General features: G+C 33.6%; 1 protein-coding gene across 5 annotated transcripts in view; it reads right to left on the reverse strand.

The window, feature by feature from the left end:
- EEA1 (early endosome antigen 1) overlaps positions 1-22,760 on the reverse strand; it is a 411,681-nt gene that overhangs the window by 62,907 nt on the left and 326,014 nt on the right. For 2 of the 5 annotated variants that reach the window (XM_049093902.1, XM_025439553.3), the window contains 9 exons: positions 19,880-20,005; positions 15,433-15,557; positions 14,794-14,848; positions 14,640-14,705; positions 11,908-11,947; positions 10,903-11,016; positions 10,140-10,261; positions 9,152-9,307; positions 714-830 (listed from right to left, as the gene is read on the reverse strand). In XM_049093902.1, the coding sequence (XP_048949859.1) occupies positions 714-830; positions 9,152-9,307; positions 10,140-10,261; positions 10,903-11,016; positions 11,908-11,947; positions 14,640-14,705; positions 14,794-14,848; positions 15,433-15,557; positions 19,880-20,005 (921 nt within the window). Of the gene's footprint in view, positions 1-713; positions 831-9,151; positions 9,308-10,139; positions 10,262-10,902; positions 11,017-11,907; positions 11,948-14,639; positions 14,706-14,793; positions 14,849-15,432; positions 15,558-17,713; positions 17,771-19,879; positions 20,006-22,760 lie in introns of all 5 variants that reach the window. The other 3 variants (XM_049093901.1, XM_025439554.3, XM_025439556.3) reach the window with 2 other exon arrangements.

A 22,760-nucleotide genomic window follows, 5' to 3' on the forward strand; every position in this document is an offset into this window, starting at 1 on the left:
TATCTACAGCCATTTGATGCAAAGTACAGATAACAAGATGGACTTTCAATGGGTGTTGGGGTAGGGGCACAGTCTTGTGGGACTAATCTCTTATACTGTGGGATCTGACACTATCTCCAAGTAAATGGTGTCAGAATTGAATTACATTGTATGACACCAACTGGTGTCACAGAACTGCTGTGTGGAGCACTCACACATCTGGTGTCAGAAGTAAAGGTATAATAATACGGTATTGAGATAGAGAAGACAAGACTTCTCAAGGAGAATTTTTTCTTTACAGAAGATGGCCCTGAATGGGTTGTTGTTCAAAAAGTGTAGAGTTTTAGTTCTGCAAGATGAAAAGAGTTCTGGAGATTGATTTCATAACAATGTGAAGGTCCTTAACACTTTTTTTTTTTTTAAAAGATTTTATTTATTTCTTATTTATTTATGATAGTCACACAGAGAGAGAGAGAGGCAGAGACATAGGCAGAGGGAGAAGCAGGCTCCATGCACCGGGAGCCCGACGTGGGACTCGATCCCGGGTCTCCAGGATCGCGCCCTGGGCCAAAGGCAGGCGCTAAACCGCTGCGCCACCCAGGGATCCCGGTCCTTAACACTTAAAACCAGAGTAAGTCACATTGTACTTGTGCCAATATATATGTAACACACACAAGATTAAACTTTAAGATACAAATTCAATTCACCACTATATGTAGTATTTAAATTCTTACCTGATTTTTCTGTGTTAATTCATTAAGTGAACTTTTAAGTTTTTGTAGTTCCTGCACATATACAGCAACTTCCTGGGGGCCTTTGGCAAGTTCACTCCTCAGCTGGCTTATTGTAGCCTGAAAGAAAAGAAAAGGAAGAAAAGGAAGAAAAGGAAGAAAAGGAAGAAAGGAAGGAAGGAAGGAAGGAAGGAAGGAAGGAAGGAAGGAAGGAAGGAAGGAAGGAAGGAAAGAAAAGAAAAAGAAAAAGAAAAAGAAAAGAAAAATGAAATTAGAGAAAACTAAAATGGAAAAGGAAATGGGAGCATCCAAAGGTTTTTAAGTTACACAGATTTTTGTCACTGTTGTTAAATTGAAATAATACTTAGAAGTTTCAACTCAGTTCTTTTTCCTACCACTCCTATAGCCACCCCACATGTCTGAAAATTAACTTTTAAAATTTATCCAAAATGCACTTCATTTATTTAATAATGCAAGAAATGAAGAGCTGGCATCCTACTTTATGTGTCTGAGTCAGCATCAAACTGTAAATTTGAATTTACTGGCTTTGAAGCTCTATACTTCAATCCTTCTGGATTTAAAGAAGATATGCAAGCTATTGCCTATATTTTCTCCCAATTTCTATCGGATAGTCTTTTCTTTTTACTTTAAAAACATGTTAAATAAATGCAAACATACCATACAGAATCACTTGGAAAGTTGGTAAATCATTTTGACTATAAAGTAAAGTCTTTGTCCAAAGAAGTTACATAGTTTTATTAGATAAAGTTTCATTAAGCTGGGTCACTCCATGATCAGGTATAATGGCTGGACATGAATTTGCTTTAATGCGTTTTAAAATGTTTTAATGAAATTAAGACAATGGTCTGATCATTTAAAAAATAACAGAAAACAAGCAAAGCTCTCGGAAATAGAAACTTCCTTTACGTGAGAGTTTCAAACAACTCGAGAGAAAGAGACTAAGTACTGTTTTTAAGTATGGTTTCCTGCAAGTGATATTAACAAAACAACTCTGTATTTCTAATACTGCTTATTGGCTTCACTTATTACATTCCCAAAATTACAATCATTTTTATTGTCTATATTCTTTATTATTAAATAAACTTCACATGAAAAATATAAATTTTTTAAACTTTTTTTTAACACATCAGTAGTTATCTGTATCAAATATTACAAATGAGTACTTTCATTTTCAAGGGAGAAACCTTAGAAGGCTATCAGTTTATCTTGACAATAATGCCAAGAGATCTTCTGGTACTCTTCTTTTGGAAATTCTTCCAGTATGTACAGCACTTTTTGTTTTTTTCAAAGGATTCTTGTTTTTTAAAAGGTATGTATCTTCATCCATGACAGTGCTTTGGCTTAAAGTTTTGGAAACCATCTAGTAAAGGAGATTAAGTAATTGAGCTGAATGATCAAACACTTGGACTTTTATTATTTTAATAGCCCTAAGTTAATGAAATTAGTTTTTTGAGTATTTTCCAAACTGGTTTAAAGTCAGTTAAAAGAGGTTTCAAAAATGTTTTTATGAATGACAGCGTGTCTAAGATATCTTCCTGGCCTGACTTTTTAAGGAAAATATTCATGTAAATAAACCAATTCTGATATGATGAAAAGCAATCTATCACACTGCTTTATAGTTACAGCTTATACAGCATGTTTCAATAATAACAACTGATATATATGTAATATGTTATATGTATATTATATACTTAAAAGAAAGAAATGCTGGGTTTGTTTTCGTTTTTAAGTTTTAAAATGTTTAAAACCCAGCATGGAGCTCAGCGTGGTGCTTGAACTCATGACCCTGACATCAAAACCTGAGCCAAGATCAATAGTCAGATGCTTAACTGACTGAACCACCCAGGCGCTCCAAAGAAGGAAATGTTTAAATATTTATTATTTTTAACTACATTCAAGTTAAAGGTATAACCTAATAACTTCTTTCTTAAACTGATCATGTAAACCTTTTTATTAATATTGGGAGTTTATTTCAATCTAACAACTTTGAATCTCAGATCATTTTCTATTAGTAGCATTACGGGATGTTAATAGAAATATTGGGAACAATTTGGCTATTTTAAATTACTATGTATCAAAGGATTTAGCAAAGTACATAACAAACAGAAATAACAGTATATATTAAGATGCAAATTATGAGTATATTCCATGATTCTGCATTTAAGTTTATAAGATGTAGTAAGCCAAGAGTAAGTAGTATCTTTCTAGTGTCTACCTTGCTGATTAACTCCAACATATAGAAAAAACAAGCAAAATGTAAAGCAAATATATCCAAAAATATTGTTATATTTTATGGTTTTTAGACACATTATGAGTTTATAATTTTAATACCTAAAGAATTAAACATTAGGTGTATCATTTATCCTTTGTACACTAAGTGTATTTATTTAACTAGAATTTTTTAAAAAGCAAGCATTTGAAATTTTTTATTTTACTCAAGGGTGGAAAAAAGAAAGATGTGGGAAGAATTTATACCAAAAGGTATATTTTAGTCATGGGCAAGGAGAGGAGGCGAGTGAATTACAAAACATTCACTTTCTCTGTTGTACATTATAAATCATTTTAATCTTTTACAATAAGCATGTATTATGCTTGTATGAGGGAAAAAATAAAAATTTTTAAAAAGTCAAAATTTGCAAGAAATGGATCTATTCCGGGCAGCCGCAGTGGCTCAGCGGTTTAGCGCCGCCTTCAGCCCAGGGCCTGATCCTGGAGACCCAGAATCGAGTCCCACATCAGGCTCCGTGCATGGAGCTTTCTTCTCCCTTTCTTCTTCTGTGTCTCTGCCTCTCTCTCTCTCTCCCTCTCTGTGTCTCTCATGAATAAATAAATAAAATCTTAAAAAAAAAAAAAAAAAGAAATAGATATATTCTTGTTCAAGTAGGACTATGGGTGAAACTCCAACAAAGATGGTTCTCCACACTGACTTTCCTCAGTGTATAACAGGCCAGACTCATCTGCCCCTTGAGGCTCTAAGTTACACTCCCTCTTCCTGGGAATGATTGCTCTCAATTCTTCACCCTGATTCTTGCTTACTTCTCACACACACCCTCTTTGAGAAGACCTTCCCTGATCCTTCTATCTAAAACTGTCCCACGTTATTGCCAGCTTCACTACTGCGCATACATACTCTGCTTTATTATTTTTTTCCCAGTTACCCCATCCCCCCACCCTTCTCCCTTTCAGCAACCCTCAGTTTGTTTCCTTTGATTAAGAATCTCTTATGGTTTGTCTGCCTGATTTCGTCTTGTTTTATTTTTCCCTCCCTTCTCCTATGATCCTGTTTTGTTTCTTAAATTCCACGTGAGTGAGATCATGTGAAAATTACCTTTTCTGATTGACTTATTTCACTAGGCATAATATCCTCTAGTTCCATCCATATCATTGCAAATGGCAAGATTTCATTTCTTTTGATAGCAGAGTAGAATTCCCATACACACACACACACACACACACACACACACACACACACACCACATCTTCTTTATCCATCTGTCAATAGACATCTGGGTTCTTCCCATCCATAGTTCGGCTACTGTGGACACTGCTGCTATAAACATGGGAGTGCATGTACCCCTTCAGATCACTACATTTGTATTTTGGGGGGTAAAACCCTAGTAGTGCAATTGCTGGCTCATAGGGTAGCTCTATTTTCACCTTTTTGAGGAACCTCCATACTGTTTTCCAGTGTAGCTGCACTAGCTTGCATTCCTACCAGCAGTGTAAAAGGGCTCCCCTTTCTCCACATCCTTGTTGTTTCCTGACTTGTTAATTTTCCTGCTTTATTTTTATTTATAGCCCTTAGCATTAACTGACTATCATGCTTTATTTATATACCGTCTAGCTTCTACAAAGAAATATAAGCTTTGGGGGATCCCTGGGTGGCTGGCTCAGCAGTTTAGCGCCTGCCTTTGGCCCAGGGCGCGATCCTGGAGTTCCGGGATCGAGTCCCATATCGGGCTCCCAGCATGGAGCCTGCTTCTCCCTCTGCCTGTGTCTCTGCCTCTCTCTCTCTCTATCATGAATAAATAAATAAAATCTTAAAAAAAAAAGAAAGAAAGAAAGAAAGAAAGAAAGAAATATAAGCTTTATGAGAGTAGGCACTCTTACTCTCTGTTGTATTCTCTATACCTAAAATAGTTGCTGACCCCAGACATTCAAAAAATACTCACTAAAGGAATGAGTAATTCGTCTCCAAGTTGTTAATAGATTTTTGTTCCCAGTATATCAGACCCAACAAAATAGTCTGCAATTCCCTGAAGCCATGTTATTGAATTCAACATTGGATCTTTACTCTTAAATCTTAAATTAAAAAATTAAGAAAGATATTTTGAGCAAACATCCTTCTAGTGCTTTAGAATAATTATTGCCCTAATACTATATTACTACTAATAATCATTTAAAGATGGTTGAAATTTGCCTGATTCAAAAAAATGAAAGTATCTTTGAAGTTCTGAGATTGCCTTAAAACACAAAATTGCCATATGACAATAGAAAGTTCTATGTATTACTAATATTAAAAACCTTCCAAAAACACATTACCTCAAGTTTAAGCATCTCCATTAGAAAGCAGAAAAAAAAATAATAAAATGATGGATGAAAGGTGGAAGACAAGACTGACAAAAAGTACACAATGAACATACAATACAAATGTCCAAACGTACTAAATCTGATCTCTGATATTTGCATGCTTTTAAAAGATACTTAAGTACTCTCTTTAATAATTATACATGAGTATAATCATTTTTGTTCCATCTTTATAAATACTTTAGTTTTTAAAATGAATTTACTTGGAATACAAATACAAATAAAATTCTTAAAAGATCATTTCCATTTAATACCAAATACAAGTTGATTATGGCTTTGATATTTTCAATAATGTAAATTTTTTAAAATAATACTTTTTTAACCCTTAAATCCTCAATTTCTGATCTATAACATAGCTATTTATAAAGTATTTTCAAATGCTTTGGAATGAGTTTTTTTATATGCTTTCTAAAATATCTGGACCAAAAAAGTGTCAATGATTCATGAGGTATATATAAATAAAGTAATGGAACACAAGAACATACTTAATAATGTAAATTAGATTATGCCTTCAGCCTTAATTAGAAATACCAAATAAATCATTACATTTTTATCTCCTTTAGCTCCTTTTAATGTATTTTGTTTCAGATACCAATATTTAGGTTCAATAAAGTAGTAATATATGAATTTTTTCATTCATAATTCACTAACAAATATGAGAATAAATAGGATTGAATTTTAATAAATTAGTAAAATATAGGTCAGATATTTCAAAAGTAAGCAGAAGCTAAAAACTAATGGAGTTATAAACAAATAAATGAAATGGAATATCTAGACATTAATTTTTTAATATGAAAATGGTATAAAACAAGTCAGAAGTATTTTAAGTTGTATTCAATATAAATATTACAACATACGATATGGCAAAATATAAAAAGTAGTAACAGTATTAGACCAAGATTAACAGCACAGATTTACTTCTAAGGCAATCATCAGACCACCCCATATGAGAGAGAACATGATAGGGACAGACTGCAAGCTTTGGAGAAGACCACAGTTCTAGTCCCAGTTTCCTAGTATGAGGGACATGAACTTAAACAAGTTATTGACCTTCATTGAGCCTCAGATTCCTAACATATAAAGCAAACATAATACTCCATTTGCAGGTTAAAAGAAACAAATGAGACCATATATTTAAAATACCTGGCATTGTATCCAGAACCTAGTGGTGCTCAAAAAGTAAGAGTTTGTTTCCAATAATAAATAATATTACTTTAACTCTTATGCTACTATTTAATAAAGTTGTTCAAAATACTTCAGTATAATGTGAGGTCTCAATCATTACATACCTATTAGCTAACTAAGAAGGGACTATTATCCTTGTTTTAAAAAAAATGTGATTTATTCAGCATGAATAAATCTCTTTATTTTAAAATTTATTTCAAAATACTTAAAAAGGTATGCCTGGGTGGCAGTGGTTGAGCATCTGCCTTTGCCTCAGGGCATGATCCCGAGGTCCTGGGATCAAGTCCCACATTCACAGGCTCCTTGCAGGGAGCCTGCTTCTCCCTCTGTCTCTGCCTCTCTCTGTGTCTTTCATGAATGAATAAATAAATAAATAAACAAACAAACACTTAAAAAGATAAATTTTAAGAAAATGTGAAAGATGTGAAGAATGGATTTCTACGCCATTTTTCTTTTCCAGAAACATCTTTCCAAGAGAAAAAAAAAAATCATTGTTTCCTGCAGGAAGACACTAAATCCTTTTCTCCCAAATCTTACTCTAGTTATACTTTTTCATCTTAAATGACCTCCTCATGACATATAATTTAATCTACATGAATAAAAATACAAATTTATAAAAATCTTCCATATTAAAGTAATTCTTAAATAAAATATTACTCAGAAATATTTTCCCACATATATTTTCCCAAAATGCAAGTAAATATATAAATTTATTCTCCTGTTCTAATTCTACTTCTTTAACAAGTATATTTAGAACTCCATATTCTCAGCAAGAATAGGTCAGAGAGGACTGCACTTTAAAATAGATGTATCATACAAGTGCCATTATTGTGATTCAATTTTAGTCACTCCATTACATTTGTTTTGAAATTTAAGGAATTCTTTAAACAAAAGAGAATATAATTTTTTAAAAATCAGAAAAATACTAGTGGGCAGGCAGATTTAATCAAAAGTAATTCTTATTAAGTACAGAAATAAATGACTCATTTCACCCAGATTGAAGTATTTCTGCTTTCACATTATCAGAATGGGATTTCTTCCTCATGAGACTTATCTGATTAAGGATCTCCTTGATTACATTATTAGAAGCTTTTAACTGGTTTCTGTAAGTTCATGAACTCTCTGAAATTGTTTTAAAAACTGTAGGGTTAGGTGTCATTGGGCTACAAAGATCAATTTTAGGAAATCTGCATCTGAAGTTCATAAACTTTGGGGATCCCTGGGTGGCGCAGCGGTTTAGCGCCTGCCTTTGGCCCAGGGCGCGATCCTGGAGACCCGGGATCGAGTCCCACGTCAGGCTCCCGGTGCATGGAGCCCGCTTCTCCCTCTGCCTGTGTCTCTGCCTCTCTCTCTCTCTCTCTCTGTGTGACTATCATAAATAAGTAAAAAAATTTAAAAAAAAAAAAATGAAGTTCATAAACTTTGAGGTCTGAGGTGTTAAGCACCATAAAGCTTCACATAGTTATGCATATTATAGCCATAAACTTTCACCACTCCCCCATTGACAAGATTCAGGAGGAAGTAAGACAAAGGACAACATGGTTATCTACAATATTGATATTCCATAGCTAATTATGTTACTAATTACGAATAGAGTGGCTTTTAGATCACCAGCTTAAAAGACGCTAGGAGAGAAATGCAAACTGAAATGTCATTATAATTCAGATTTTTAAAGTGAAAATGTGAAAAGCAGAGGTCCACATCACATAAGGGAGCTTCTTAAGAACTACAAATAATAGTTAATAAAATATTAATAGATAACAAAATATCCTCTGTAATATAGTAAAAAGGAAAAAGGTTAGCATTTTTAAGCAAATATATTTATTCCATATCCTAGAACTTGTCCTATACTGACATAATCATATCAAGGATTAACAGGCCAAAGTCAAGTCACATGACAAACAGCAGAAGAACTGAAAATGTTTATCCTGGAAGAAAAAGAACTGAGTAAATATGAACAGTCTTCAAATATCTCATGTGGAAAAAGGAACAATTTATTCTGTGTAATTCCTAAGAAGAACTGGAACTGGTGCATGTAAATTATAGGAAAACAAATGTCAAATCAATGGAATGGCTGACTTATGAAGAAAAATGCAACTCCCCTCCCCCACATACACACACCACCTAGTAAGAATTGGGAATCACCTATCAGATGCTATGAAGTGGAATCTTGAGTAAAGTGTTAGACTAGCTGATTTTTAAGATTTCCTTCAACAACGTAATTCAATAATTAACAAGGAAAAACAAGTCTACTAGAAATTAAGTTTTTCCTAAATACTTTTTCTGAACATTGGTAATACAAGTGTAAAAAATGAAATCATACCCATATCAAACTGAGATAAACTCAATTACCACTTATTGACTAGCTTGGGTCAAATTTAACTCTAAATATCATCTCTCCACAATATACATCATTTATTAAATAAAATAATACTCTTGTACATTCTTTGGATGTCTAGCTTCATAAAGCAAAGTTAAATATTGTCTCTCAGACTAGACTGACCATATACAAATATCAATCAGAACAAATGAAAGTCAAATCCTGTTTTGATAGATCACTCAGAAAAATCTCAAATGTTGGCTTTACTCAACAGTATATACTACCCAAGTTAACAACAATCACTTTTAGGCATACTGAGCTTATTTACCTCTGAGTTAACAAATTCTGCCTGTAACTTTTTACACTCATCTTTGAGTTTTTCAGATTCTTTCTCACGTTCCAATGTCATGTTGTCCATTAGCGTTTGAACCTGGACCAGTTCTTTCTTCAGCACAGCAACATCTTCTATACCAGGTCTCTGAAGCTGTAAAGCACATTGAAAATGAAAATAATCTTTGATATCAATTATTGCACTGCAAACATTGACGACTGATACCTTTCCCCCACAAGCCTCTCTACTTCCCAATATATGTCCTATTTAACAGTATTACCACTTAAGGTATAAAATAGCAAATTCATAATTTCCTTAGCATCTTATTTGCTTGTCGTTCCTTCACAAACTACACCCAATGGTCATAACAATCACTTGATAAATGTCACATTTTGAAGCATAAATACCTCATTTTCTATCCTAGGAAACTGGTAATAAAAATAAAGGAGCAGATGTAAGCATAATTAGGGTTTGCTGCAGGTTGATATGGTTGAGTTTGTTCATATATTTATTGAGTGCTTAATAAAGGACAGAAAGGAGTCAAGGACAGATTCAAGGTTGTTAGACATTGTGAGAATGTTGAAGATGTATGATACCAATGACAGAAATATGGTTGGGGAGAAAATATGATGACTTGATGCTTCACTTGTTGAATTTAAAATAAAAGCTACAAATGCAATCAGAAGTATCTTAATAAAAATTGATGGATTTATAAAACCAAAGTGCAGGGAATCAGTCAGGATCAGAGATGCAGATACAGAAATTAGCAAAAAGACAACATTAAGATAAAAACACCAAAAATGTTAAGATAATAAATTTTGTATCATAGATTCCATCTCTATGTAAAAAATCCTATTAGGATATGTGTAGAAGATAGAACTATAAAAATTTTTATTTTCTCCATTTCCTCCATACTTTCAAAATTTTTTCATTTTTAATTTACAAAATTATAAAAGTACATTCCAATAAATGGTTTCTAAATTACCAATTCAGTCTTCAGATCTTGAATTATAGTTGTTTCTTTGTTTAATTCTTCTGTCAGATGTGTCACTTTTTGTTCAGCAGCTTCTCGAAGACTCCTTTCTTCATCATATTTTGACTTAACATCTAATTACAGATAATTATATAAACATTAGTTTCATGACATTAACTCTAAGAAAGGACAATTTTACAAATTCCTGTATATTACCCAATTTATATCTACATATCATTGATTCAAATTCACATTCCTTAGATAACCATAAATATATACAATAAACTTTTACTTCTGATTAAATGAGATGAACTTAAACTAATCAAATGTTTTTGTCTACATAAATTCCACACAGCAGTTACTAATTAGCATTTTAATGTAGACTTAATCATGTAATTTTACCTAAAAGCATGCATTTTTTTAAAAAAAGTAATTGATTAGCATAACCAAATGTTAAATCTATATACGATGTAACTTCTTCAAAATGTTACTTGTTAATCTTTAAGCATACCCCTCCTCCAGAAAAATTCATCTTCTCTAAATTTCAAGAATTTTACAGGAAAAAATCAGTCCTTTGAAAGGAGGAGGTGAGAAGACAAATAATTTATATAGAAACTCTATTATTAAATTCCAGTAATCACCACCATAGTCTATAACAAATGCCTTATCACACTACAATACAATATGCTAAAATCAATGCCTTATTTCTAGGATATACAATGGCAGAAAGGTAACAAGACTGATTTATTGGCTAAAAAAATCTGATTCAATTTACCTGCAATTTCAGTAGCAAGTTGCGCTGCTTTCTGTTCAAATAAGTCTTTCATTTGCTTAATATTAAAATTTTCTGTTTGGGCTTCTTCTAATTGTTGTTCCAAAGACTGTAGTTCTACAAAAAAGTATCATTGTTATTCAAATACATAATTAATGCTAATTACATTTCTTAAATTGTTATTACTTATATCCTAATCATTGTAGTAAGTAAAGACAATCAACATAAAAAAAGACATGAATCATCCAGTTACAAAGAGTATCTCAACATTTTAAGAATTAAGCATATCTAATTCATTTAAATCATAAGTCATAATTTATAAACATATAAAACAAGTTAAATATTTAGCATAATGCCCAAATAATCTATAAATATTCATGTCAAGCTTATTTTGACTTCACATATTATTTTCTTATAACCATCAACTGACCAGAAAGAAATATACTCTGCCTCTCTAAATAAAATTTATTTTAATGAGAATGAAGTAAGAAATTGTTTAAAATCAAGGTCTTAAATAAAATAACTAAAATATGCAGTCAACTCCTAATACTTCATTCTCATAAAAAGATTTCAGAGAGAAAGTAAATAGAACAGCTAACCTCAAAATATAATTTTAATTATTCATTGAGCATTGCTTCAGTTGAAGTCAATTACAAAGATGCTAGTTTCGTCATTTTATTTCAAGAGAAAAAGAGTACATCACTCCTTAAAATAGATTTAACTTTTCATTAAACTGTATGAATGTAATATTCCAGGAGTCTATTTATAACTACAGAATATAATGAACTAAGAATACACTAAGATTTTTGTTGACTGATTAATTATGGAGTTCAAAGGTAATGCTCTAAACCTAAAATATGACTATTATTTTCACTGTTTTAAAGCCATAAAGTATAACCACAATTCAAATTCATGCAGCAGGCATTAGGAAAAAAGTCAAAAGTAAAAAAGAAGAATGAGCAAGAAGGAAAAAATAAAATAAAAGAAAAAATATCTGTTTTAAGTTACCTGCTGATGAGTCAGCCACCAATCCATCAGGTTTAGATTCCTCAATGAAAACAAAACATAAACAAACACATTAAAAGGAAAAGATAATACTGTTACCATTGTCAGTGTGAAAAAATCTCTAAAGCCACATTCTGTCAGGGAAGTAATAAGATTTTAATGAAATTTTGGTCAGTTCACAATCTTCCAAATTTCTAAACTACCATTAGGCAGACTGGCATAACAATCTAACTGCAGTTACTGCTTCTAAGAATTTTATATTAATATATATTTTATTATGGGTCTTGAAATAGCATCTTAAATTTCATAAATTCAGTAAAGTTTTTTTATTTTTTTATTATTATTATTTTTTAATGTGGACTCCACACTGGGCTTGAACTCATGACCCTGAGATCAAGACCTGAGCTGAGGTCAAGAGTTGAATGCTTAACCAACTAAGCTACCCAGGCACACCAATAAAGACTTAAAAATAACATAAATTATTATGAATTATAAACATAGATTCTAAAGCCAATACTTAAGTCAGCAGATAAGATTCATAATCCTATAAGGGTGCATGGGTGGCTCAGTCTGGTTAAGCATGGACTATTGGTTTCGGCTCAGGTCATGACCTCAGGGTCGCAGGACTAAGTCTCAAGGCAAGCCCTTCACTCAGTGAGATTTTTCTCTCTGCCCCTCCTCGTCAATCCCCCTAATCAATATATATATATTGATTTCTCTCTCTCAAATAAATAAGTAAATCTTTAAAAAAAATGTAAAAGATTCAATCCTATAACATAGAAGATTTGCAAAAGCTAAAATATGCCATAGAGTTATCCCTGGCATTAAAAGCACAAATATTTAATTCAGAATTATAAATCATCTTTTTAAAAGCAGAAATTGGGGCACCTGGGTGGCTCAGTTGGTTAAGAGTCTGCCTTCAGCTCAGGTCATAATCCCAGGATTCTGGGATAGAGTCCAGCATCGGGCTCCACGCTCAGCATGGAGTCTGCTTCTCCCTCACCCTCTCTCCCCTCTCCCTCCCTTCACTCTTGCTCTCTCTCTCATTATCTTTCTCTCTCTGCTGCTCCCCCCCTTGTGCTCTCTCACACTCTCTCTCTCTCTGTCAAATAAATAAAATATATAATAAAACAAAAAAGCATAAATAATATATTCCATAAAGTTAATTTATTATGCACATTAGGAATAAAACACTACACTGACTAGCCATTATTTCCATATTCTAAAGAATTATACATATCTGAAAGAGTTTAATAAGGCATTTCATAGTATATCTGCCTTTTTATTTTCCTACACATTAGATTTAGACATATTGGCTGATAAGAATCATCAATATTTAAATACATTTTCCCCCAAAAGTCAATTTCCTATACCAAGGCAATTTCACCATGCATTATGGAGAATTCATTTATTAAATGTGAAATAGTCATCCCAAATGTAGAAAACAGTTTCCTCTGTTTTCAGGTACAGAAAATAATACAGCATATGTTTCATGTTAATTGTTAATGCATCTATGTAAAACATGAGTAAATGAACCGTAAGTATGGTAGATTACTAAAAACTTCTTTTCACTTCAAATACAGAAGCTGAGTAGTAATAAGAATGTTACCTTGTTCTCATTTGGGGTTTTTTTTTAGTCCAAATGACAATTTTTGGTGAAAAAAAAACAAAAAAGGCAAAAAGCCTGAATTCACAATATACTAATATGCAAAGGGACCACTAATTATTTTATAAAAATATTACAACTATTATTGAAGGGTATCTGCTTTATTATTACAAATGAAAACTATGTTTGATAAAATTCATTATTCCATGATTCTTTAAGTAGCTGTTATATAAAAGCCAATATAATTTTAACATAAAAATCATAATTGGTTAAGGTTTTCTTTAGAAAATATGATAAACTATATACCAACAGAATCTTACCCTAAAAAAACCACTTTTGAGACCAATGATTTGGTTTTCCCATGTATTATTTTTATATAAAGCTGTGTGTGTCCGTACACACACACATATATAAGTATTTTTATTCTATTTTTTTAAAACCCAACATTGGTTAAAAAAAAAAAAAACCCTAAAATTGTTAATATAACCATTCCTCCAATTTTCAATCTGCACTAATGTAAACAAAAAAGTTAATAACTCTTTCCCTACTAGTAGACAATTTAGTGACTTCCAATTTGTCATAACACATGTTCTGAAGAGTTTCACTATTGTCTGAACCTTTATTTTTTAACCATTTAGGAATATTGTCAGAAAATTAGAATTAATGCAGCCTAGTATAAAAAAAACTCCACAGGTAATGGGATTCTTAATGGAACACCTTTAAGAAGTTACATATTAGCTTCCCAAATATTTGTTTGCATTCATTAGAATTACAAAAGACATACACTGTAAGCTATTAAATACAGTAAACTAGAAGTTACTTGTATCAGGCCACCTGCTTACAAAATGCATATTTTCGGGATCCCTGGGTGGCGCAGCGGTTTGGCGCCTGCCTTTGGCCCAGGGCGCGATCCTGGAGATCCGGGATCGAATCCCACGTCAGGCTCCCGGTACATGGAGCCTGCTTCTCCCTCTGCCTATGTCTCTGCCTCTCTCTCTCTCTCTCTCTCTCTGTGACTATCATAAATAAATTTAAAAAAATGCAAAATGCATATTTTCAACAACTAATAACACAACTTCTAATAAACAAACAACTAATAAACACACTTCAAGTATTTAAAAGCATTTACTTGCTGCTGGAGCCCTTGAAATTTTTCTAATTCTTTCTTTAATTCTTCTGAGTACCATTTTTCTTCCTAAGGAAAAAAAAAAAGATTTTTAATTTCAAGAGATTTATTATCTGAAACACTGAAAATAAACAAATATAATCATTGTTATTGTTACCTTAAGTGATGCCTGAAGGTCTTGGATCTCTTGTCTAAGTAGTGTTATATCATCTCTAAACATAAATTGGGGAAGAAAGAAATTAATAGCTAATGTTCTCTAACAACCTGGTCTCTTAATAAATCATGGCTAATGACTGTACATTAATATTCTAGTTTTCTCAATTTAAAAAAAAAACTGCCTTAGAATTTTACGTATAGAATTTTATGTATAACCCTTAGAAAAATACTTTTATTCCAAAAGCTCATTGTTTATAAATGGAAAAACACTTTATCATAGAAATGATATAATCATCAAGTACCTGAGCCAGAAACAAAATATCCCCCATTAATCTACCAATAATAAGGATCAATAGCTTCCTATTGCAGTTAGCATCCAATCTAAACTAATTAACAAGGACTATACAATCTATACAGTATAGTTCCTGCCTTAACACTACTCCTCACTCACTCAGCTCAGGCAACACTGATTTCTTTCTGTTCCTTGAGTCCTGTCAAACCTTCTCACATTCTATGCTCCTGACCTAAGAGTCAATGAGACAAAGAACAGTGAGCACACTACTCAAGGCCCTAACACAGGAAAGAGATCATATCACATGTGTTCATAACAGCATTATACTTCAAAGCGATTGTACTGTACCGCTTCAGAGCAAGAGCCTCTCCTCCATGACTTGAGTCATTACCAGCATCATGAACTACCTCATAGTGTTTGAAAAGTTCATCAGCAGATCCAAGGGATTTCATACACTGGGGACATATGAAACCCTACAGAAAGAGGCAGGAATAGGTTACAAAATGGTGTTTAATACTGTTAAGACAGCAATGTATGTATCACAAAATACAGTCAACTGTTACTACTTACACCAATGGTGCCATTAATAAATTGTAATTTAAGATGTTAGGCCCAAATTCTGGTACTGTGTAAAGGTACTAACTGCCTGCTCTGGTTGAAATTTATAAAACAAAAAGAAAACCTTTACAACCATCTTTTAAGTTGAATGAATCGATGGCTAGAATACAGAAGTCTAATTTGAGAAGTTAGTTTAATCTAGAAGACTAGTTGAAAAGATCTACCATCATATCTTCTCTCTCTCTTTCTAGATATCCCCCTTAGTAAAATAATATCTGCCCCAATCTACTTCATAGGAATGAGAACAAAAAAATTAAAACAGAAAGTATTCTGATCACTGAGGAAGAAGGTAATATAGTAAATAATTTAGAATTACTTCAGAATATTTACAATGATTGAGAAGCACTATAGTCAGTAAATTCCTTGCTAACCTAAGATTAACGCTGTAAAAGCCTAAAGTTAATAGTCCCATAAAATAGTACACATTTATAAATAATCTCAGAATTATACAGCTATGGCATACAAGGTCCTGCATGAGTATTCCCTCAATAACCTAACCACTCTGATGCCTGGACATCTCTCACTCTCTCCAACTATACTAACATTTCCACTCCTCTGACTTAACTATGTTCCCTAACATACCATGGTATTCCACATTTCAGGGCCTTTGCATATATACTGCTTTTTCCCTCCAGCACTATTCTTGGTAGCTTGTCAAGTTTCTACATTCACTATAATACACAACACAACAGAGCTTTCTACCCATGTTGGCTAGTGTAGTATTTTTGAACATACTCTCTATTTTCTACATTGAATATTTATTTCATAAAATAAAGTAACAACCAGCTGGCTCAGTCATTAGAACATGTGACTCTTGATCTCAGGGTCATGAGTTCAAGCCCCACATTGGGAGTGAAGCCTACTTCATATATATATAAAATATGAATGAACCTAACAGGGCAGAATTTGGCGCACACACACAAAAAAAAAACCAGAAGAGCTTTAACAGTTTGCAGATTATAAAACCTTCCAAGGACAGCCTGAGCATAATAATAAATGCTTTAAACAAGTAAAAACTAAAAAAAAATAAAAATTTCTCCTTCATTGGACGCTCACAAACAGCATATCATCATTTCTCATCTACATACATCACGAGGCAGAATCAAGGCTCGCGGCATCTTGGGGATACTGACATGCAGACAAACATGAGCAGACGATGAGATAACACAAGGATCCATAAAGAGCTATGGGAACACAGGAAAAGAGAACTCCACCTGTGCCTGTGGCAGGAGTTAATGCTTTATAAAAAATACACAGATATATAATGTATCTGTGTATATACACTGACTATGGGACACTGGAGTAAGGTACCTTTAAAGACTGAGTGGCAGTTACTTGTCAGAAATAAGAGAAAGGCATTCTAACAAAAGTGTGGAAGGAGGTTTGAAACATAGTCACGCTGCATTTGGGAAACTGGTGTATCCTGGTCACAGAGCCAGAGGGAAAAGGCAGAGGCACAACAGGTAAACGAATGCAATGATCTCCTATGAAACTCCTGAAATGAGCAAAGCTGGAAGTATTAACGATGTAACTCTGGACATCTGAATGATGCCATTAGGCCGTAGAGATCTTTGGTGCTCAGCACTGTCTTTTGGATGAATGAATATTCCCAGCCTATGTGCTAATCTAACTGATGTTATGCTCTTTCTTCAAAATCACCTATTATCTACCATCATGTTTTATAATGGTTCCACGTGATGCTTAACCTGTCATTCTTATAAGAAACTCCTATCCAATACTGTTGAGCTAACATGCCTTCATTGTAACAGTACATCAACCCCTATACTATTAAGCCTGTCATTTCTCTTTTGCATCTCAGCTTCTACTGGTAATTAGAAAGCAAATTATAGAATATTCCTGAGAATCCATATACCAGTTATACTATTTAATCTTTTTAAATCTATTTAATCTTTACAAGTTTGGCTTTTTGACTACTGTCTCTACTTCCAGATTTTGGCTCTAGATACCTAAGAATTGGAGAAAGCTAATGTCACATTAAGGTATGCCATACCTTCTTAGAGCTTCTAAATATTACCAGGTTAATACTCCAGAAAGAACTGATTCATCCCTAAAGAGAAATTTTAGAAATTCAGTAATATATATTTATTATAGAAATATTCCACCTAACTGAATATTCCATATGATTTACCTAAGTGAATTTTCCATGCTTAAATAACACTTTAATTTGGGGACATTTCTGATAAAAAGAAATCTTTCTAAAATACATATACTTTCTCACCTTCTTAAATAGATGATATTAAACTATTGTTTGATGTCTCAGAGACATAAATATTAATCACTGAATGGGTGGCTTCTACTTTATTAATTCTGGCCTCTTTAACTTCTATATCCACATTTTATAGTTTTTTCCTACACCCTGTTTTGTCTTTCCACAATCATTTCTTAAAATTATTCACATGCTCTAATAATGCCCACCTGATATAGATGAGAAGGATAAAGAAAAAAGTTTATTAAAACCACATCACTCATTTAAAATGACAGTAACATAAGCTCAGAATGAATATCTGAGGGATGTCTTATGAATAAAGTGCATGATCTTTATAGTTCATGAACTTTGTAATACTAATTCTGGATATTAAGAGACTGCTTCTCTATTTTTTTCTCAACCACCTCCAAGGGAACTAAAGTTAACTAGATCAATAACTTCCACAAAATGTAGACTACAAGAAAACACTAAAAACTGGCAGTTATATTTCCCTTAATCATTCCAAATTTCTCACCAACTTCCTCCCCCTCCACACACACACACACACACACACACACACACACACACACACACACACTGTACTTAAGATTAAAAACAGTAAGCCCCTCACTCTTAGCTTTCAGTTAGCTCTAATCCTTTCTCAGATACACTGCAGCTAAGAACCTGACTTGACACTTCTGGCATCCCTGTTATACCAAGTGTTCTTTCAATTAAAAAGAAAGTTCTTATTTAAGTAGGTGACGCTGTGTCTTTTCATTTTGGTTAACCCATAAAGAAGAAAACTTGACACACATGTTCTGAAAGGAAGACACTGGTGAAATGCGAAGGAGAATGCTAAGAATTTTTTATGCCTCTCTCCTTGCTTGCACCAGGTAACTAATTTAACTGGTATCCTCCTATAATGCGCCCATTTTCCCCGTAACCCTAGAAAATGTCCTGGTTTAACTGTTTCCCAGTGAAGTTTTTCTGGGGTTCCCCTCAAGTTGAATCACCACTGCATTCTTTTTGCAAATATTTATCACAGAAATTTCCTGGGATAGATATCATATCTTACTTACCTTTTTATCTCCTTTACCTACCAAAATACATGGTACATAAGTTCACTATTAATATGATAAATAAGTGTATGTCTGATAAAATATTTTTCTTATATATGTAATTGCCAGACGGAGAAACAAACTTTTTTTTCTTTCTGGGTACAAGAAGTTTCCTTCTTTTGTAAGATTTGCAAAAGAATGGGAAGAAAAAACTATGTTTCTTTTGTTTTTAGAATACTGCAACAATTTTCAAAGGAAAGAGATCATCTAAGAAATTTTTTCCAGTCTGCAAATGGGCAATAGTTCCCCTCACTGGCTTCCACCCTCAGCCTTAGATAAACCCCAGTCCCACACGCTACAGAGAAACATTTGGGTAATCCACTGTTAATGATGAGTAGTGCCATTCTGTCACCTTCCTCAAGTCCAGGGCGTCAAAACAAAGATTCAAAGAGTGGTAGATCCAGATTCTAATGCCATATATTTTCTCAAATAAACACAGTAGCAATTAATATGCAAAGTCCTCTTTCCATGTAAGAGTAAGGCATTTTAACCTAAAGCATTTTAAAACATTCATCAGCATTAACTAAATAATAAAGATATAACATACAGATGTTGAAATCAAATATCATCCACTCTATATTTCAAATTTCATGGCAAAATTTATGCAAAAATATTAACTTAAACTTTTATATTTATTTACAGATTCACAAAAAAGACAGCTGGAAAAAGTAAGAGCAACCCAACTTCCCAAGAGCCTGTTTTCCTTATTGAACCTTTCCTTAAGCATGCATAATTAAAGCAATCCATATTCCCTTTGTAGCATAAAAAGTTAAGCAACACCAAGGCAAGAAAAAACAAAGCTATTTTGAGCAACCCATAACCAAGCTGCTAAGGCAAAATACATAGGACCCACAGTAACACTGGAGTCATTAAGCAGTTCCTGTCCTCTTGTTTCATTTTCAGTGTGCACTTGCTGGTAATGCTCCGACAAATCAATAGCAGTTATACATCTTTTCATACATAATGGACAGATGAAACCCTGTGAAATAACAACTTTTAGGAGGATATACATAAAAAGTTATCTATAAATCAAAATACAGACAATGAAAACAGACACAATAGGAAAATAATTAATATATCTCTTTTTAGTATATGTAAGGGAAATTTTCACATAGTAACTATATAGAAAAAGTGAAAGATCTATCCAAAATAGGACAACTAAAACTAGTTTCCATTCTTTTGCTGGAAATTCCCATTGGTTCAATTTTATTATAGTTATCAGTTTCTTTAGTTGGAATATTAATTACTCTTTTTGTTTAGGACACTTTGTCCTTATTTATCTGAGAGCCATTATTGGCAAGTTAGCCTTTATTTTAGATCAAGAAATGATTGGCAGTTACAACAAACAGCTCTATGTGAGATAATGCTCTCAACAAAAAAAAGTTCTTAAAATGAAAGCAATTTTTAATCTTCACCATATTCCACTAGCCTAAGTCCCATTTTTGTCCACACTCATAATTCCCAATAGGGGACCCTTCCTTCTAAATGTATACACAAAACAAAATCATTTTCAGTCAATCTCCCAGATTCTCCATACCTAACAATAGCTCTACTTTAAAATGTGGGTTGCCACACTGATCTACAGTTTAAAGTAAATAAAATGAAGACTATAGTGAAGGATAAAGATTATAAAGCTGTGAGTTTTTGTGTCAAAAATAGATGTGGATTTGAGATTCGACCAATGCTGACGATATAACCTTAAGGAAATCACTTTACTTTACTAAATGTCAATTTCCTCATCTATAAAATGGGGCTAATGTTGGCACCTATTCCTCTAGAGTTACTGTGCGGTACATAAAATCCTTAGTGTAGTGCTTGCAACATTTTAAGTGTTCAATAAATATTGTCATTAGATGTGTGGTTAGAGAAGAAAGAAATGAAGTCAGAAGGACTGAAAGGCTAGAAGAAAAGACAGGAATTAAACACCTGAAATATTCAGCAAGGCCAAAAAAGTAATAAAAATATGAGAAGGTTTTTGAGGGGCTAGGTAGTCGTGGGAACATTTGGTCTTAACATCTCAAGTCAACTATTCTGCCCAGTAATAAGGTGGAAGGTACTGTTACGAACTTGAGTAGCTAGAAAAGAATAACATCAATAGCATTGAAAACTTATGAACTGGGAGGCTAGGGTGTTCCTTGAGTCACTAATGTCACTTAGGATAATAGCAAAGGAGACAATGACTATAAACAAAGTCCCAAGGTGGGAGGCAAGGCAGGGTAGCAGTTAAGAGCCAGGCCTGGGCTTGAATCCTGGATTCACACCACTCTTAGTAGCTTATAGGACCTTCAATTTCCTCTTCTGTGAAATGGAGTAATAGTAATACCTATTTCTTTGCCGGGGGGGTGGGGAGGGGGGTCCTCATGAGAATTAAATAATACATGCAACGTGTTTATCATAGCATCTGATACAAAGAAAACATTCAATAAATGTTAGCTATCATTATTATCATTATTCCTTTTGTTAACAACCCTTAAAGGAGATTAGCCAGGGGATGAAAGTGAGGAATATGAATTCTTTTTACTGAAAAAAGGGTTATGTTCAGGCAACCACAGTCCAAAGTGCTGGAAGTACAGAATAATAATTACTTAAAAGAACACATCAGTGCATTTATTTCTGCCATGATGGCTTTATGCTGCCTCTCAATTTACTGGTTTCTTCACCCTCAGCTTCCATGTACAATCATTCAATCTTTCATTCAAAAAGTATGTACTCAGTGTGATTATGAGTGTGATTCCAGCCATTATGCTTTGGTTCTGAGAACATAATTGTAAAATAAGGCAAAGCCCCATCCTCAGGAAGCTTACAGGCTTCTTGAAAAAGTTATGAAAGAAAATAAATTACATTTTAGACCCCGCTAACCAGAAAACCCTATTAGAACTGCCTTCAAAATATATTTAGAACCACAGGACCTCCACTGTCACCACTCTGAGCCAAGCCACGGTACCCTGCACATGGATCACTGCAATCGCTTTCCACAGTCCCTCTGCTTCTCTCCTCACCCCACTAACAGTTTACTTTCCACAGAGCAGCAAGAATGTATCCTATAAAAATGTAAATAAATTTTGTCACTTCCCTAGTCAGAACTCTCCAAGGGCTTCCCATCTCACCAGAAGTAAAAAACCTAAGTCTGCACAAAGGCCTCTGAGGCAGGCCCCTAAGGCCCTGCATGAGGTGAGCCTGATTACCTCACAGATCCAGTCTCTCCTCACTCACTGCGCCCCAACCACACCAGCCTCCCTGCTGCTTTTTCGACAGGCTAGGCTCCCACCTCAGAGACTTTCTACTTGCTCCACGCGAACAGAACAGAACACAGTGGTTCCAGGAACCACATGACTCATTTCCTCACTTCCTTCGGTTCTTCCTGGGCTATGCCTTCCCAGAGAAGTCTTCCCTACAATCCTATTTGAAATTGCAACAACCCAGAACACTTTCTATGCTTCCTTCCCTACTTTATTTTTCTAACACCAATCGTTTCCCTCTGTCCATTTTTTGTATGTTTTGGGGATTTTGCCTATTTCCACTTACTAGAACATCCTCTACCAGGATAAAAATTTTTGACTATTTTACTCACTGCCGTGTCTCTAGCATCCGGAATGATGTCTGACAACAATATATATTTGGTAAATAAATGAATCTTACAATAATAATCATTACCAAAGGATAGAAAATACAATTTCCCAGAAACACACAAAAGAAGCATCTATTCCACATGTGAATCTCAAGTACGGTTTACT

This window comes from Canis lupus, chromosome 15, assembly GCF_003254725.2.
Source record: "Canis lupus dingo isolate Sandy chromosome 15, ASM325472v2, whole genome shotgun sequence".
NCBI lineage: Eukaryota > Metazoa > Chordata > Mammalia > Carnivora > Canidae > Canis > Canis lupus.